The sequence below is a fragment of the Dendrobates tinctorius genome, unplaced genomic scaffold (genome assembly GCF_039654945.1).
Source record: "Dendrobates tinctorius isolate UK_male_01 unplaced genomic scaffold, ASM3965494v1 ptg000180l, whole genome shotgun sequence".
Classification (NCBI taxonomy): domain Eukaryota; kingdom Metazoa; phylum Chordata; class Amphibia; order Anura; family Dendrobatidae; genus Dendrobates; species Dendrobates tinctorius.
In genome coordinates, this window is record NW_027361847.1 from 3,277,001 (window position 1) to 3,296,367 (window position 19,367).

Sequence of the window (19,367 nt, forward strand, 5' to 3'; positions counted from 1 at the left end):
ACTGTCCATGTTGTGGAGTGAAGATATGGAGGACAGAGGTAGAAGAGAGTCTGTGGATGTCTAGCTGTGCGAGGTTTCTGCGAGGATGTACTAGTGGTTGGACATGGGGGGCACGTGAGAAGGACAAGGATGAGAAGGTGAGTAGATGGTGGTCAGATGGGGGAAGGGAGAGGTTGTGAGATTAGATAGGGAACAGAGGTGGGTGAAGATGAGGTCTAATGTATGTCCATCTGTGTGGATGGCTGTGGAGGACCACTGAGTAAGTCCAAAGGATGAGGTAAGTGACAGGAGTTTGGAGGCTGCTGGCTGGTGGGTGTCAATGGGGATGTTGAAGTCCCCCATGATGATGGTGGGGATGTCAGAAGAGAGAAAGTGGAGGAGCCAGGTGGAAAATTGGTCGATAAAGGCAGTGGCTGAGCCCGGTGGTCGGTATATGACAGCCATTTGGAGATTAGAGGGAGAGTAAATGTGGACAGAGTGAACCTCGAAATAAGGGAGGGTGGGGGTTGGATAGTATTGAATGAGCAGTGTTTAGAAAGGAGGAAACCCACTCCTCCACCATGTCTGTTGCCAGGGCGAGGAGTGTGGGTAAAGTGGAGGCCGCCATAACTCAGGGGGTGTCAGCCAGGTCTCAGTGAGGGCCAGGAGGTAAAGAGGTCATGGATCACGTGGAGCTTGTTGCAGATGAAGCGAGCATTACAAAGTGCTCCAGAAAGAGGGTGAGGGAGGGAGGGGGTCAGTGGCACAGGTTTTAAGTTTGAGGGATTGCAGTAGTTTTTCTTGGTGTAAGAAAGATAGGGGTGGGGATTAGTGGGATGTATGAGGCAGGGGGGGGCCAGGATTGTGGGATATGTCACCAGCAGTGAGGAGAAGCAGAGAAAGGGAAAGCAGGTGGGTGAAGGAGAGTGATTGTCTTGTATTATATTTTAGTAGGAGAGATCTGAGGTTGAGTATGTCTGCAGATGAAGCGAGGTGGGGGGTAAGAGAGAGGGGGAGATTGTTATTTGGTTCAAGGGTGCTCCTACTTGTGAATAAAAAAATTAATAAAAAATGTTTTTAAAAACTGTCCGTTGTATTATTTTAAAACCAGGTAAAATTAAGTATGGGTATACGTGTAAAAAAGGTTACATTAAGTGTTGGTTTTTGGTATACAAGTGTGGTTATACTCTCAAGTGAGAGATTGTAAGGGAATTAACACATGCAAACACTTGGGTATACTCTCAGTGAGAGTTTCAGGGAATTACACACATGCAAACACTTGGGTATACTCTCAGTGAGAGTTTCAGGGCAAACACTTGGGTATACTCTCAGTGAGAGTTTCAGGGAATTACACACATGCAAACACATTTGGGTATGCTCTCAGTGAGAGTTTCAGGACAAACACTTGGGTATACTTGAAGAGAGAAGGAAGATCCGGCACTGGAGACTTGATAAAATCCACGGTAAGTTTTATTCACATAATTTCATGATAACACCATAAAGGGGAAAACAGACCCCCACGCCTGATGCGTTTCAAACCTTAACCAGGTTCTTCCTGAGGAAGAACCTGGTTAAGGTTCGAAACGCGTCAGGCGTGGGGGTCTGTTTTCCCCTTTATGGTGTTATCATGAAATTATGTGAATAAAACTTACCGTGGATTTTATCAAGTCTCCAGTGCCGGATCTTCCTTCTCTCTTCATGTTTGCAACACATGGTGGTCAGCCATTTGATCCCTAGGCACGACCGACTTATAGGACTATTTTGGTGAGCACAAATTTCCCTTTCCCCTTCCTAATTTTCTAAATATACTTGGGTATACTCAGTGAGAGTTTCAGGGAATTACACACATGCAAACACATTTGGGTATACTCAGTGAGTTTCAGGGAATTACACACATGCAAACACTTGGGTATACTCTCAGTGAGAGTTTCAGGGAATTACACACATGCAAACACATTTGGGTATACTCTCAGTGAGAGTTTCAGGGCAAACACTTGGGTATACTCTCAGTGAGAGTTTCAGGGAATTACACACATGCAAACACATTTGGGTATACTCTCAGTGAGAGTTTCAGGGCAAACACTTGGGTATACTCTCAGTGAGAGTTTCAGGGAATTACACACATGCAAACACATTTGGGTATACTCTCAGTGAGAGTTTCAGGGCAAACACTTGGGTATACTCTCAGTGAGAGTTTCAGGGAATTACACACATGCAAACACTTGGGTATACTCTCAGTGAGAGTTTCAGGGAATTACATACATGCAAACACTTGGAATAAAAAAAGAGAAGAGCCAGCACTGCCGGTGGTCAGAACGCATAACATGAGGTGCATATGCACATATCTTACTGCATTCAAAATGAGACATTTAGCAAAATATTGATCAATATATTGAGCCACCCCGCCACGCCAAGGCAATCTCATATGGGGGGTCCTACTCTACATTTTTATTATTCACTGTGCCATTACGGCCTCCTAAATATTTTAAAAGCAAGACCATATCAAATGCAATCCATACCTGAAGCATATCTGCATCACTCCCGTGCAGCCAGATGAAGCAAGTGCAGATGAAGGCCAACCAGGTCTGAACATAGACATCTCAGGTTTGACCTCCACACATTGCCTGACCAGCAAACACAGATGAAGGGCAATGCAGGCTCAGACATGGGTGCAAAAATTAAATAAAGCCTGGGGCAGGGCAGGGCTGCCGTGAGTGTGCACAGCAGCCTAGATCAATCACAATAAACACAGAAAAGATGGCGAACATGACCCAGCGTGCACGGCAACAGTGGTGGTCAGCCACAAACCAATTTGCAATAAAAAAAGAAGAGCCAGCACTGCCGGTGGTCAGAACGCATAACATGAGGTGCATATGCACATATCTTACTGCATTCAAAATGAGACATTTAGCAAAATATTGATCAATATATTGAGCCACCCCGCCATGCCAAGGCAATCTCATATGGGGGGTCCTACTCTACATTTTTATTATTCACTGTGCCATTAAGGCCTCCTAAATATTTTAAAAGCAAGACCATATCAAATGCAATCCATACCTGAAGCATATCTGCATCACTCCCGTGATGTATACTCTCAGTGAGTTTCAGGGAATTACACACATTAATACCAATGAAGATTTTTTTTATGTTACTAATATTCTCTTTATACTTGCAGATCCAGCCAGCAAGGTTGCAGCAGAACCACCAGCAAGGTTGCAGCAGAACAGCCAGCAAGGTTGCAGCAGAGCATCCTAGGAAAACACTTCAGTTTTCCAAGTAAGTATAAAGGCCTGAAAGCTTATTTAATCCTTTGTATAGTAGCTAAACAAGTGTCTTTATATTTACAGATCCAGCCAGCAAGGTTGCAGCAGAACCGCCAGCAAGGTTGCAGCAGAACCGCCAGCAAGGTTGCAGCAGAGCATCCTAGGAAAACACTTCAGTTTTCCAAGTAAGTATAAAGGCCTGAAAGCTTATTTAATCCTTTGTATAGTAGCTAAACAAGTGTCTTTATACTTACAGATCCAGCCAGCAAGGTTGCAGCAGAACCGCCAGCAAGGTTGCAGCAGAGCATCCTAGGAAAACACTTCAGTTTTCCAAGTAAGTATAAAGGCCTGAAAGCTTATTTAATCCTTTGTATTGTAGCTAAACAAGTGTCTTTATACTTACAGATCCAGCCAGCAAGGTTGCAGCAGAACCACGAGCAAGGTTGCAGCAGACCCGCCAGCAAAACCGCAGCAGTTTAATATGTCTTCTGGGAGCTCCCCCTCACAGCATCAGCGAACTGAGGTAAAAATTTTATTTTTTTTTACTATTTTTTTCATTTTTTTTTTTTAACCCTATATGCATGTATTATGTTTTCACAGGAAGCTGAATCTGAGGAGCTTCCAGGAGGAGACATGCAGGGTGGAGAAATGCAAGGAGGGGGCGCGCAGAGTGTAAGTTTAGCAGAAAAAAAACACATACATACATAATGCTACACCCAATACAAACATTCCTCACAGCACACACAATAACTATGCATCCATACTACCCTAAAATTTTTTTTTTTTTTTTTTACAGTCTTCAGAATCCGGTGCCCGCACTAGAGCGACTCCCAGGACATCCCAGCGTCGTCAAGGTGCTGCATCTGGTGGTCGTCGAGCAGTAAGTAACCCTTTATTTGGGTGATTGATTAATGAACCTCATGTGTTTGAATGTAATCATTTTTTTTAGTTATTTTTTTTCTTCACAGGATTCACAGCGTGCTCCCCAACGACACGTGGAAGAGGCTGTTGTTATTGATGTCGACCTCCTCATTGAGGTTGTCCAACCACGGGAGCCGCTATGGAACATGGCAAACCGCTTACATGCCGACCAACCAACCACCCGACGGCTATGGGATGAGGTGTGTTCGGAGGTTGTAGAGAACTGGGAGGAGCTCGATGCGAGGGCCAGGGATTTTGTGCGTAAGTATTCCAATTTCAGTAAGTTATATTCCAGCATGTGAAGTGTTGAATACTAACCACTTTTTTTTTTTTCCTTCACAGGTGACAGGGTTATCATACGATGGCGGTCGCTCAGGGATCGCTTCAAGAGGGACTTCAACAAGGAGATGCAGGCCCCGAATGGATCGGGAGGACACAGGAGCACCCGGTATAAACATTACAGAGCCCTGTCATTCCTCCGGTCAACGATGGTGAGCAGAAGGTAAATATTCCACACACCATTTCTGTAGTACAACTGTTTACATGTTTAACCTATTTTTTTTTCAGCAATGTTAAATGAAATATCAATATCTTAATATATATTTTTCTCTTTTGTTTAGCACCGTCTGCAGCACTCGGGAGCCTGCTTCTGAGTTGGCTCCCTCTGGAGGGATCCCTTGTGAGACCGCCCCCGGTGACCACATGGAGGTATCCAACCCTTCTCTACCTTCCCTCTTGTCTCGTCCCTCTATCCCCTCCACCAGCACTGGAGCAGCAGGGCAGACTTCATCACATGAAGCTGCTGGTGACGACTTGTTCCCTGTTCCCCACCCCTCAGACACTGCCGCAACATCTCGACCAACTTTTGGTTCTGGCCGGCAGCGTCTGAGAGGTCTCGAAAGGATGACCTTGTCTGACTGTTTGAGTCTGAACTCATACATCCAGAATGGTTTCCACACTTATGGACAACAGTTAGCTTCTGGGTTGAACATGATAAATCAAAGTATCATGGAACTCAGAAGCTACATGGAACGGATGAATGCAGAGTCAAACCAGACGCAGAGACATATTTTTTTTCAGTCAGTTGTCCGGCAAATGGAAGGTTTAAGTACTCACCAGCAGATGCGTGTGATGCAAGCCTCTCACAATGCTCTAGTGGCTGTACTCTCCGAAGCATCCCATTCTACCCATGCACCTATTCCTTCACATCCTCTATCCTTCTACCATCCATCCTTCCACCACCATCCATCATCCTACCACCATCCATCCTTCTACCACTCCCTTTTCCTTTCTCTGGCTCCCCATTCCATTCTTCCCAGTACCTTCCTTCCCCATTGCATTATATCCCAATGCCCTCACACACCTTCAATGTTCCCACAAACCTCCTCTGTTCATCAACTCCCGTCCCAACCTCATGTTTTCAACCCCCTTTCCACTTCTGATCCTCAGCAACTCCCTTCCCAGTCCTCCACCCCCCTCGATGTGGTCAACCCTGTTAACCCCTCCGCTGATATCTCCACCCAACAATATCGGAATCTGTAATCTTTATATATGTAATTTTATTTTTTTTAAAAAACAGTTTTCTGAAAAAAAAACAAAAACAGTTTTCTCAAAAATAATAAAAGAGTTTATAATTTAGAAAAAAAATTACTAAATAAACATGTTTCTGTTTCAAAAGAATTTTAATGTGTATTTTCCTTTTTTTTCTTAAGTTCTTGGAAAAAGGTTGAAAGTACACCGGTGGTGTACAGATACAAATACACTACACTTGGTAAATTACACTGGTGGTATACAGGTAATAAAACACAACACTGTTATTACCCAAAATTTTTGTAAAGGTATCAAAACTAAAAAAGGAAAAATTACTAAAGTTTTTCTTATCCAAAAAAGGAACCTTGGCAAAAAAAAAAAAAAAAAAAAATTATACCTTGTCATCTTGCCACTCCAATCTTCCTTCTGGTGACAGAAAATAATCTGCAAATGTGTTCCTCATTCTTGCCACTAACCCAGTACTCCGAACACTTGTCTGCTGATAATCCCACAAGGTGGTTTCACAAACATTTTCTTCCATGGAAACAGGTTCCTTTGAAAGTACAAAGTTGTGCAGGATGACACACGCCTTCACCACCTCATCCACAGTCTCAGTTTTCATTTTTATGGGCGTCAACAGTATTCTCCATTTTGCAGGTAAAATCCCAAAAGCGCACTCCACCACTCTTCGCGCTCTGGTCAATCGATAGTTAAATATTTTTTTCCCGTGTGTCAATCCACGACTACCATATGGCTTGAGAAGATGTTTGGACAGCTGAAATGCGTCGTCACCAACACACACAAATGGCATTGGTGGGCCTGTTGTTCCAGGGAGTGGTCTTGGAGGTGGGAAATCAAAATTGTCTCCATACAAACGACGGCCCATTGCGGACATCTTGAAGACCTGAGAATCGTTTGAACGACCATACGCACCAATGTCCACGGCAATAAATTTGCAGTTGGCATCTGCAATGGCCATCAGTACAATGGAGAAGAATTTCTTGTAGTTGAAAAATTCTGATCCAGATCCAATGGGTTTCACAATCCTGATATGCTTCCCATCCACAGCACCAACGCAATTTGGAAACTGGCAGATTTGTTCAAAGTTGTCGGCAATCTCCAACCACCTCTCCTGTGTTGGCTGTGGGATGTACTCCTCCTGTAGACAATCCCACAATGCCCGGAAGGTCTGTAGGACAATTCCAGATATTGTTGAAATCCCAAGCCGGAACTGGTAATGGAGGGAGGTGAAGGATTCTCCAGTTGCCAGGAATCTGGTAGAAAAAGGGAAAAAAGTAAAATTTATGCAAACTACAAGCAATAACATAACAATAAAAGTCTGCAGAATCTGAAAACTTTTAAAAAGTAGATTACTAACCGAAGGGTCACCATCAAACGCTCCGCCGGTGAAATAGAAAACCGCATGTAGGTGTCCCTTCACCGGATTTGTTCTCCAACACGCTCCACCAATATCTCAAACAAGTCCTGCCTCATGCGCACATAGTTGAAGAACTTTTCAGGGTTATCCCTCAATTCCAGGTATAGTGTAGAAAACACGCCAAGGGTAAACCTCTGCGCATTTATCGGATGAATCCACTGCCGTCGTCTCCTCTGACGCAGGATTCGCAGTCTTCTTTTCTCCCTCTGGAGAGCAATAATTGCCAACCGATTGCAGTGAAGATCAAAGTCCACACAGAAGCTGTTAATACTCGCAATAACTCCTTCCATCACTGCCACTAGCTCTAAAACCTTTCAAAGATATTGTTTTACAACACCCTAGATATAGTTTTCCCTAGTTTCCAGTATCCAATCACATTTGGGAGCAGTTTCCAAGAGCCAATCATATTTGGGAGCATCCCATTTTGGAGGTGTGGAAAAACGGATCCGTCAGAAAACGGATCCAACGGATGGAAAAAACGGATGCCAGCGGATGGAACGGATCCAGTTTTTGATGGATCCATACAAAAATAAGTCAAAAATCAGATCCATAACATCCGCTTGCATCCGTTTTTACACATTTTAGCGGATCCGCCATTTTCACTTTTTGGTGGATTTTGGCTGATTTGAAAAAACTGATGTGTGAAACAGGCCTTAGAGGATATAGTGAACCAAGCAAGAGTTTCCACAAATAGAGGTGATTTATGTTTTTTGGCACTAGAGCATTTTTGATAAGATGCGGGGAGCGAGAGAGTACAGAAGTACTGCGTGTATGGATGTGATTGAAGTGTCGGACAGATGCTTACCATGTGTGCACCATATGCTGTGTGATAAGGGTCTGTGCTCAGTTCACCAGTACAGGCGCAGAGTATATTCTTGTCATATGGATTGTTCAAAAGCTGGGTAGATGTAATGGACTCTAGAGGGTATATGCCAAGGTGGCAAGATATTATCACGCACGAATATTATCTTATTGAACCCGGAGTGGATTCAGGAATAGACCTTGCATATTCAGAGTCTAGTAAGGGCTCAGATCCAGGTATGAGGAGTGTATAGCGCTTGTGTTTGGAGCTGTGTTGTTGATACTGTAGTAATCTGTCTAATTGTTTGGGAGAGTGTGTATCAGGATCAGGACAGAACAGAGAGCTGCGGTTCAGGTTATTGCTTTGATAGTGGGATTGCTGGCTATTGTAGTTAGACCAGTGGGATCCCGCTAATACATAACAGGGCTGAAGACGGGGGTCGCTACCTTGACAGCTGTTATGGTGCTAGGCACACCAGGTCAGGACAGACTACGGACCTGAGATATAAGATAAAGGACCTGCATCATGGGCAGGATTATACAGCAGTTAACAATAACGCTGACAATTCTTGAAAAGGCAGACGTGCCAAGGAATGGATGTTTGGATGCTGAGAGATACAACGAGTGTTTAACCCCTCCCTGACATCAGACGTACTATCCCGTCCATGGGACCCGGGCCCCTAAGCCCATGGACGGGATAGTACGTCTACCGCGATCAGCGGCGCCCACGTGTTGAGCGCCGCTGATCGCGGCCGGGTGTCAGCTGATTATCACAGCTGACACCCAGCACAATGTGTCAGGGGCGGTCACGGACCGCCCCCGACACGTTAACCCCTTGCACACCACAATCAAACATGATCGCGGTGTACCGGGGTTATAGGGAAGCATCGGCAGGGAGGGGGCTCCCTCCGTGCTTCCCTGAGCCCCCCACGGCAGCGCAATGTGCAGCGCTGCTGCGGGGGGCTCCTTTCCTGCAGGCCCCCGAATCCAAGATGGCGTCGGGGGCCTGCAGGAAGCTGGCTTCCTCAGTGCCTGCAAAGCGCAGGCATGAGGAAGCCTTCTGCACTGCCTGTGACAGATCGCTGTAACCGTACTTACCCGAAGAATAAAACCGCTTTATCAATTTTATCGCACGCGGAACGGTGTAAACGCACCCCCCCAAAAGAAATTCATGAAACACTGGTTTTTGTTCATTCTGCGTCTCAAAAATAAAAAGCGATCAAAAAATGTCACGTGCCCGAAAATGGTACCAATAAAAACGTCAACTTGTCCCGCAAAAAATAAGACCTCACATGACTCGGTGGGTCAAAATACGGAAAAATTATAGCTCTCAATATGTGGTGATGCAAAAACTATTTTTACAATAAAAAGCGTCTTTTAGCGTGCGACAGCTGCCAAACATAAAAACCGCCATAAATAGTGAATCAAACCCCCCGTTATCACCCCCTTAGTTAGGGAAAAATAATAAAATAAAAAAAAGTATTTATTTCCATTTTTCCATTAGGGTTAGGGTTAGGGCTAGGGTTAGGGTTAGGGCTAGGGTTAGGGCTAGGGTTAGGGCTGAGATTAGGGTTAGGGGTGTGTTGGGGTTCGGGTTGGAGTTAGAATTGGGGGTTTCCACTGTTTGGGCACATCAGGGGCTCTCCAAATGCAACATGGCGTCTGATCTCAATTCCAGCCAATTCTGAGTTGAAAAAGTCAAATGGTGCTCCTTCCCTTCCAAGCTCTGCCATGCGCCCAAACAGTTTTTTTACCCCCACATGTAGGGTATCAGCCTACTCAGGTCAAATTGCAAAACAATTTTTGGGGTCCAATTTCTCCTGTTACCCTTAGGAAAATAAAAAATTGGGGGCAAAAATATCATTTTTGTGGAAAAAAATGATTTTTTTATTTTCACGTTCGAGCGTTATAAACTTCTGTGAAGCACTTGGGGGTTCAAAGTGCTCACCACACATCTAGATAAGTTCCGTGGGGGGTCTAGTGTCCAAAATGGGGTCACTTGTGGGGAGTTTCAATAGTTTAGGTACATCAGGGGCTCTCCAAACGCACATGACACCCGCAGACCATTCCATCAAAGTCTGCATTCCAAAACGTCACTACTTCCCTTCCGAGCCCCGACGTGTGTCCATACAGTAGTTTTCTCCCACATATGGGGTGTCAGCATACTCAGGACAAATTGGACAACAACTTTTGGGGTCCAATTTCTCTTGTTACCCTTGGGAAAATGAAAAAATTGGGGACTAATTGATCATGTTTGTGGAAAAAATACGATTTTTCTATTTTCATGCCCGGGCATTATAAACTTCTGTGAAGCCCTTGGGGGTTCAAAGTGCTCACCACACATCTAGATAAGTTCCTTAGGGGGTCTCGTTTCCAAAATGGGGTCATTTGTGGGGGGTTTCCACTGTTTAGGTACATTAGGGGCTCTCCAATGGCAACATGACACCCGCAGAACATTCCCTCAAAGTCTGCATTCCAAAACGTCACTACTTCCCTTCCGAGCCCCGACGTGTGTCCATACAGTAGTTTTCTCCCACATATGGGGCATCAGCGTACTCAGGATAAATTGGACAACAACTTTTGGGGTTCAATTTCTCCTGTTACCCTTGGGAAAATAAAAAAATTGGGGACTAATTGATCATGTTTGTGGAAAAAATACGATTTTTTTATTTTCATGCCCTGGCATTATAAACTTCTGTGAAGCACTGGGGGGGTTCAAAGTGCTCACCTCACATCTAGATAAGTTCCTTAGGGGGTCTAGTTTTCAAAATGGGGTCATTTGTGGGGGTTTCCACTGTTTAGGTACATTAGGGGCTCTCCAAAGGCAACATGACACCCGCAGAACATTCCCTCAAAGTCTGCATTCCAAAACGTCACTACTTCCCTTCCGAGCCCTGACGTGTGCCCATACAGTAGTTTTCTCCCACATATGGGGCATCAGCGTACTCAGGATAAATTGGACAACAACTTTTGGGGTTCAATTTCTCCTGTTACCCTTGGGAAAATAAAAAAATTGGGGACTAATTGATCATGTTTGTGGAAAAAGTACGATTTTTTTATTTTCATGCCCGGGCATTATAAACTTCTGTGAAGCCCTTGGGGGTTCAAAGTGCTCACCACACATCTAGATAAGTTCCTTAGGGGGTCTTGTTTCCAAAATAGGGTCATTTGTGGGGGGTTTCCACTGTTTAGGTACATTAGGGGCTCTCCAAAGGCAACATGACACCCACAGACCATTCCATCAAAGTCTGCATTCCAAAACATCACTACTTACCTTCCGAGCCCCGACGTGTGCCCATACAGTAGTTTTCTCCCACATATGGGGTATCAGCGTACTCAGGACAAATTGGACAACAACTTTTGGGGTCCAATTTCTCCTGGTACCCTTGGGAAAAAAAAAATGATGACTAAAAGGTCATGTTTGTGGAAAAAATACGAATTTTTTATTTTCATGCCCGGGCGTTATAAACTTCTGTGAAGCACTGGGGGGTTCAAAGTGCTCACCACACATCTAGATAAGTTCCTTGGGGGGTCTAGTTTCCAAAATGGTGTCATTTGTGGGGGGTTTCCACTGTTTTGGTACATCAGGGGTTTTCCAATCGCGACATGATGTCCGATCCCAATTCCAGCCAAAAACGTCAAATGGCGCTGCTTCCCTTCCGAGCTCTTTCATGCGCCCAAATAGTGGTTTACCCCCACATGTGGAGTATCAGCGTACTCAGGACAAATTGCACAATAACTTTTAGGGTCCTGTTACCCTTGGGAAAATAAAAATTGAGGTGAAAAGATCATTTTTGTGGAAAAAATATGATTTTTTAATTGTACCGCTGTTCGTTATAAACTTCTGTAAAGCCCTTGTGGGTTCAAAGTTCTCACCACATATCTAGATAAGTTCCTTGGGGGGTCTAGTTTCCAAAATGGGGTCACTTGTAGGGAGTTTCCACTGTTTAGGTACATCAGGGACTCTCCAAACGTGACATGGCGTCCGATCTGAATTCCAGCCAATTTTGCATTGAAAAAGTCAAACGGCGCTCCTTCCATTCTGAGCTCTGCCATGTGCCGAAACAGTCGTTCCCCCCCACATATCAGGTATCTGCGTACTCAGGACAAATTGCACAATAACTTTTGCAGTCCAATTTCTCCTGTTACCCTTGGTAAAATAAAAAAAATTGAACCTGAATTATTTTTTTTGTGAAAAAAGTTAGATGTTCATTTTTTTTTAAATATTCAAAAAAATTCCTGTGACGCACCTAAAGGGTTAATAAACTTCTTGAATGTGGTTTTGAGCACCTTAAGGGGTGCAGTTTTTAGAATGGTGTCACTTTTGGGTATTTTCTATCATATAGACCCCTCAAAGTGGCTTCAAATGTGATGTGGTCCTAAAAATAAAATGGTGTTGTAAAAATGAGAAATCGCTGGTCAACTTTTAACCCTTATAACTTCCTAACAAAAAAAAATTTTGGTTCCAAAATTGTGCTGATGTAAAGTAAACATGTGGGAAATGTTAGTTATCAAGTTTTTTGTGTGCCGTATCTCTGTGATTTAAGGGCATAAAAATTCAAAGTTGGAAAATTGCGAAATTTTCAAAATTTTCGCCAAATTTCCATTTTTCTCACAAATAAACGCAGGTTATTTGAATGAAATTTTACCACTAACATGAAGGACAGTATGTCACGAGAAAACAATGTCAGAATCACCGGGATCCATGGAAGCGTTCCAGAGTTATGACCTCATAAAGGGACAGTGGTCAGAATTGTAAAAATTGGCCCGGTCATGAACGTGCAAACCACCCTTGGGGGTGAAGGGGTTAAGTAAGGAGCATGCTGTATGGCATTGGGGAAAGGTGACTATGGTGTGCAAGTTGCAGCATGGATCAGAACCTGTGAATGAGATGGTCTGTTCTAATACTAAGAATGATGAAAGTGATGAAGTTAGAATGAGAGAATGTATGTCAGGCAATTTTCAGCGTCTCCACACACAGGCTGCTCCCCCTTCACAAGGTCAGTCCTGTGTTTCCACAGCTCCCTCCGCCCCTGTAGTAGCGGAGGGGATGAGACCAGCCCCCCTTTTTGAAAGCAGCCCAAAGAAGAGCGAAGCTGCGTGCTGACCGGAGATTTCTTCTGTGTCTGCAGCCTTAACATCTGTATAATACTATACTTGCCTGGCTCGTGTGGCCTCATCTCCACCCCATCTCTGGTAGACCCTGGTGATACACCATCAGCCAGGGGTCCCATAGGTGCCAATCACGAGGGGAGGACTGATCCCTATGTCTCCACAGATGCAAACCAGCTGACTTGTATAGGATGCTTCTCCTCTATACTTATCACCCTTGGGTTGCCACAGGGGTTCACAGACAATTTCTCCACTCCGGTAAGGAACAGCCCCAAGCAATTCCTACGGAGGGGAGAAATGAGGAAACATTTCACTTGTAGACAACCCTTACCCCTCATAACTATGATTTGAAAAACCCCAGAGAAGCCAGATTTGTGAAAATATGTTACTGACAGGATTGAAAGATCTAAGAACAGAAGTGATGAGAATACGGCCAGAATGTATATATTATTATTATGCCTTTATATAGCGCCATTTATTCCATGGCGCTTTACATGTGAAAAGGGGAAATATAGACAAGTATAATAAACATGTGAAAGACAAGGGACACACAAGTACATAAGGAGAGGGGACAATCCCTTCCCATGTTTAAGGGGATAGAGGACTAGATTAATAAGAGGAAAGTAAAGAAGCAGCAGAAGCCGACTCCTGTTATGATGAATATTCCTCCGGATGCATGTGATAATGCTGTGAAAACTGTGGTGCAGGCGGCAGGTATACATCACAGGGGAGAGAAGAGAAGGAGAGATGGGATAACAGACCCAGAGAAGTGGTTCCTCCATGGGACGGTCCAATCATTATCACACAATTAAAGCTTCCTCATGGGAAACAATTAAAATGCTTGATACGGGGGTGAGCCGTACTATTATGTAAGAAAAGGATAGGCCACAACGATTCAGGACAGGAGGAACAGTCTATTGGATGATACAGAACCCATGAAGGAAACTGAAGGTAATAACCGAGCTGATGTTGCAGCCAAGGCTGCTGCTTTGTTCCCTCTTCCTGCAGGAACATACACTGTACAAGTGTCGGGGGAGCTGGTTCTTCAATTACTCCAGAGCCTGCAAGAACAGACCACCCCCGAGTTAGCCCCCCCTTAGTGAGAATTTGGGTAAAAAATGATTACATTCGTTAGATCATTGTTAGATCCGGTTTGATCAACCAAAACCAACGTTCACCCCTACAAAATGACATATTTATGATCTTTTCCAGGGGGGGCTAACCCGTAGCTAGGCCCCCCAACTATGAAATTTGCCATTTTTTGGATGGATTCTGATAGATATTTGTTAGATCTGGTTTGATCAGCAAAAATTAACGTTAGATCTCCTTTCATTCCCGAGATATTGGGGGTGTCAGGTGGGGGGTTAGGTACGGGTTAGCCCCCCCTAATTTGAAATTTGCCGTTTTTTGGATGGATTCTGATAGATATTCGTTAGAGCCGGTTTGATCTGCAAAAATTAACATTAGATCTCCTTTCGTTCCCGAGATATTTCCGATCTTTTTCTGGGGGGGGCTAACCCGTAGCTGTCTGAATGCAAAATCCTACAGAGACAAGTAGCGGCTTGGAAAATTCATTTTGGCGGTCTGGACTAGAAATAGGCAAAGCAAATGACCCCAGTAACAGCAAACGTCGCATGTGACCACTGGATATAAGGTCTCTTTCACATGATCTTAGTTTTGTCGTGTAATACGCTGTGTTTTTCACGCATGTGTATTTCACGATGAAATGTGCCCATTGAAACCGATGCGTTTATTCTCATACGCGTTATTTTCACGCATATGCAAATGCGTGTAAAAAAAATAACAAAGACAGGGTGTTCTATTTTGTAGCATATTACACGATTAGCCCATTAATACAAATCACTGGGCTGCGTGAAATATGATGGGAAATGCGCAGTGACAACGCTGCATTTTTAACGCGCGCAGTACGCATATGATCGTGTGAAAGAGGCCTAAAGGTAACATAACCACTAGTGCTGTCTGCAGAGCGCCTGTGTACCTAGTTTCTGCCTATCTATGGTCACTGTATAGGAGTAATATTGGTCTTTGCATGGTGTTTTATTCAGTCACAGTATGGCAGTATTATTTCATTACTACGTTGGTGTAACTCTCATCAGAGTGGGGGCAAGTAGGAAATCTTGGTGAGTTCCCACATTTTTTTCCCAGAACTTGACCCCTGGTAGTACCTGATCTGTAATCCAATGTGAGCATGTGATGTATGGTGCTGAAGGGGTTCCCCGGGATTTCCCCAGGCTGCAGAACGCTGGTGGGGTGACGTCACCCCCCCAGCGGGAAAGCTCAGGGAATCCTTACAGTGCCACAACAGACGGATGCCGGTGAGCATCCCTCCCCTGCACATCGTCCTCCCGCTTCGCTGCAGCGGCATCGGTACTCATGGCCTCCCTTCCTGTCAGCTACCTGTGGGTCTTAGAATCATAGAATCATAGAACCGTAGAGTTGGAAGGGACCTCCTGGGCCATCTGGTCCAACCCCCTGCTCAAAGCAGGATTCGCTAAATCATCCCAGTCAGATGTCTGTCCAGCCTCTGTTTGAAGACTTCCATTGAAGGAGAACTCACCACCTCTCGTGGCAGCTTGTTCCACTCATTTATCACTCTAACTGTCAAAAAGTTTTTTCTAATATCTAATCTGTGTCTCCTCCCATTCAGTTTCATCCCATTGCTTCTAGTCTTTCCTTGTGCAAATGAGAATAAAGTTGATCCTTCTACAATGTGACAGCCCTTTAGATATTTGTAGACAGCTATTAAGTCTCCTCTCAGTCTTCTCTTTTGCAAACTAAACATTCCCAAATCCTGCAACCTTTCCTCATAAGACAGGGTTTGCAGACCGGTCACCATTCTGGTCGCTCTTTTCTGAACTTGCTCCAGTTTGTTGATGTCTTTTTTAAAATGTGGCGCCCAAAACTGGACACAATATTCCAGATGAGGTCTGACCAAAGAGGAGTAGAGGGAAATAATGACTTCACGTGATCTAGACTGTATGCTTCTGTTAATACATCCTAGAATTGCATTTGCCTTTTTTGCTGCTGCATCACACTGTTGACTCATATTCAGTCTGTGATCTATTAGTATACCCAAGTCTTTTTCACATGTGCTGTTGCTTAGGCCTATTCCTCCCATTCTGTATATTCTTTTTTCATTTTTATTGCCCAGATGTAGTACTTTGCATTTTTCCCTGTTAAAAACCATTCTGTTAGTTGCTGCCCACTGCTCCAGTTTATTTATGTCTTTTTGAATCCTCTCTCTCTCTTCTCTAGTATTAGCTATCCCTCCTAACTTTGTGTCATCAGCAAATTTAATCAGTTTACCCTCAATTCCTTCATCTAAATCGTTGATAAAGATGTTGAACAATACAGGGCCCAGGACAGAGCCCTGTGGTACCCCACTTGAGACATTCTTCCAACTGGATGTGCAGCCATTTACGACCACTCTTTGGGTCCGATCACTAAGCCAGTTATGAATCCACCTAACAGTTGCCTTGTCCATTCCATACTTAGTCATTTTTTCAATAAAAATTGTATGAGATACTTTGTCAAATGCTGTGCTGAAGTCAAGATATACTATATCTACAGCATTTCCTTGATCCACCCAATCAGTGATTCCGTCATAGAAGGAAATTAAGTTAGTCTGACATGACTTATTAGTTACAAACCCATGCTGACTCTGTTTAATCACTTCATTCTTATCCAGGTACTGACATACATGTTGTTTAATAATTTGTTCAAAGATCTTTCCTGGTATAGAAGTCAGACTCACCGGCCTATAGTTGCCTGGGTCCACCTTCTTCCCCTTTTTGAAGATAGGAACAACATTTGCTCTTCTCCAGTCTTCTGGGACTTCTCCTGTTTTCTAAGAATTTTCAAAGATTATTGAGAGGGGTTCAAAAATTTATTCTGCTATCTCCTTCAGTACTCTGGGGTGTAATTCATCTGGACCTGGATACTTGAATTCATTTAGGGTAGCTAAGTGTTTCCTCACTATCTTTCTGTTTATAGATATCCTGGATTCTTCTATTCCCTTAATAGGACAGTGAAGAACAGTTGGTGTTACATTTCCTTTCTGAGAGAAAACAGATGCAAAATAGGAATTTAAAAGTTCGGCCTTCTCAACATCCTGTCTTACCATTTCATCATTTTCATCCTGTAAAAATCCTATAGCATCTTTGACTTTTCTTTTACTTTTGACATATCCCCAAAATCCTTTATTATTGCTTTTGACATCTCTTGCAAGCCTCAATTCATTGTCAGCTTTAGTAATCTGATTTGTGCCCTGCAGGTTCTGCAGACAGCATTATATTCTTCTTTAGATATGCCTCCCTCTTTCCATTTTATAAACATTTTTTTCTTCCTTTTTAGCATGTGCTTAAGTTCTGTGTTCATCCATCCTGGCTTCCTTAAATGCTTCCTATTCTTCCCTCTTTTTGGAATTGTTAACAATTGTGCTTTGAGAATTTCATTTTTCAAGATTTCCCATCCTTCCTGGACATTTTTGTCTTTAAGGATATCCAGCCATTGGATCCCTCCAATTCTCTTTCTGAATCCCTTAAAATCTGCCTTTCTGAAATCTAACCTTGACGTCTGAGTCTTCACAGGTCTTCCTCCTCTAGTTATCCAAAATTCTAAAATAGCATGGTCGCTACCTCCTAGGGTCCCAGCCACTTTTACCTCCTCAACCAATTCCTCCCTGTTTATAAGGATTAGATCCAAGGTAGCAGTTCCCCTTGTTTTCTCCCCTACCTTTTGGAAGATAAAGTTGTCAACCAGAGAGGATAAGAATTTCCTTGACCTGTTAGTTTTGCCTGAGAGAGATTCCCAACAAATGTCTGGATAGTTGAAATCTCCCATGACAACTATGTCATATTTTTTGGAGAACTTGGCCATTTGATGCATAAAGAGTTCATCCATATCTTCAGCTTGCACAGGCGGCCTGTAGTAAATGCCTACAATGGTGTCCTTTCCATTGTTCTGTCCTTGTATTCTTACCCAAACAGTTTCCACAGAACTCCCAGTCTCTGAAGCTTCAATCTCTGTGCAGATATACGCGTTTCTAACATACAATGCGACACCCCCTCCTCGTTTATCAAGTCTTTTTCTTGCAAATAAGTTGTATCCTTCTAGTCTTGTATTCCAATCATGTGTATTGTCCCACCAAGTTTCAGTGATTCCAATGACATCATATTTCTTTTCCTGTGTTAGTAGTTCCAATTCTCCTTGTTTGTTGCCCATGCTTTGTGTATTAGTATAGAAACATTTTAGTTTGTGATTGGTTTCTCTTTCTCCAATATTTTTATTAATTAGATTCTTTCGTCTTTGTTCTTCCTTTCCACTTCTAATAGCAGAGTTCTCAATAGCATTTGTCAGGTGTATGGCTTTTTCTGGTCTTTTGCTTCCCTTTCCATGTTGTTCTAGTTTAAAGCTTTTTTTTTTTTTTTTTTTTTTTTCCCTTTCTCAGTTTGATGGCCTTGTCCAGCGTTAGTTATTTACCCTGCATAGTAATGCCTGCTCTGGCCTTGTGCTAATTGGTTAATTACTGATTGTGGCCTTTTGGTGGCTGAAGCTAGCAGACATTTCATTTCATATATATTTAGCTCTGGCTGGGATAGCACGCGTGCGGGCTTACGCGTGCAACAGATTAAGTGCAACAGGATAAAGTGTTTTGCAGTTAGACAATGCAGTTGGACAGGGCAGGAGACAGGTAAGGTGCATAAGTTTTTCATGCACGCTTGCTTCTTGGTCAGTTGTACTAAATATGCATTGATCATATCAACCTGCTGCTTATTTGTCTTCACTTCTGCTTTTTAACAACTCGCCTGCCCTTTTACACATTCTGTGCACTCTCTGCATATCCACCCCTCCCTTTTCCCCTCTCCCATGTTTAACTCTGAGGCTCTATTGACATTTCTTACCTACACCAAACCATCCAAAACCTCCATGCAGCACTCAAAACGTTCATACAAATCATCCCACCACCTGCTTTTTCTGTTTTTTCTCCTTTTAATAGTTGCAGGTGACATCTCCCCCAACCCTGGTCCTCCCTCCACCAGCATACGTTACTCTCCTCCAGCTGCATATAGAAACCCTGCTAATCTTATTAACATTCAGTGCATGCCTTCTCCTCTCACTTTCCAATGTGCTCTCTGGAATGCACGGTCTGTGTGTAACAAACTGACTTACATTCACGATCTTTTTCTCTCTAATTCCCTTAACCTTCTGGCTATTACAGAAACCTGGATCCAGCATTCAGACACCACCGCTGCTGCCGCTCTCTCGTTTGGTGGGCTGAAATTTTCACATACCCCCAGACC

At 43.5% G+C, this 19,367-nt stretch overlaps 1 protein-coding gene across 2 annotated transcripts; it reads left to right on the plus strand.

Moving 5' to 3' along the window:
* The first annotated feature begins 1,630 nt into the window (after positions 1-1,630).
* Positions 1,631-5,804, plus strand: LOC141054920 (uncharacterized). 2 transcript variants are annotated; one of them, XM_073551815.1, is made up of 8 exons: positions 1,631-3,255; positions 3,327-3,427; positions 3,499-3,576; positions 3,648-3,765; positions 3,843-3,914; positions 4,039-4,122; positions 4,211-4,424; positions 4,506-4,619. In XM_073551815.1, the coding sequence occupies exons 1-7, from the start codon at positions 3,110-3,112 to the stop codon at positions 4,380-4,382; spliced, it is 771 nt and encodes a 256-aa protein (XP_073407916.1). In that variant the 5' UTR covers positions 1,631-3,109; the 3' UTR covers positions 4,383-4,424; positions 4,506-4,619. The 2 variants fall into 2 exon arrangements, with proteins under 2 accessions (XP_073407916.1, XP_073407915.1); XM_073551814.1 differs by lacking the exons at positions 1,631-3,255; positions 3,327-3,427; positions 3,499-3,576; positions 3,648-3,765 and adding an exon at positions 4,784-5,804 and having other exon boundaries at positions 3,788-3,914; positions 4,506-4,665.
* The last annotated feature ends 13,563 nt before the right edge of the window (positions 5,805-19,367 follow it).

What these genes read in the sequence shown, in the direction of transcription:
- LOC141054920 (XM_073551814.1), top strand. Translation starts at nt 3,831, where the DNA reads ATGTTTTCACAGGAAGCTGAATCTGAGGAGCTTCCAGGAGGAGACATG. An exon ending in CATCTGGTGGTCGTCGAGCA is followed by an intron (nt 4,123 to 4,210) that starts GTAAGTAACCCT and finishes TTTTCTTCACAG; the next exon opens with GATTCACAGCGTGCTCCCCA. An exon ending in TCAACGATGGTGAGCAGAAG is followed by an intron (nt 4,666 to 4,783) that starts GTAAATATTCCA and finishes TCTTTTGTTTAG; the next exon opens with CACCGTCTGCAGCACTCGGG.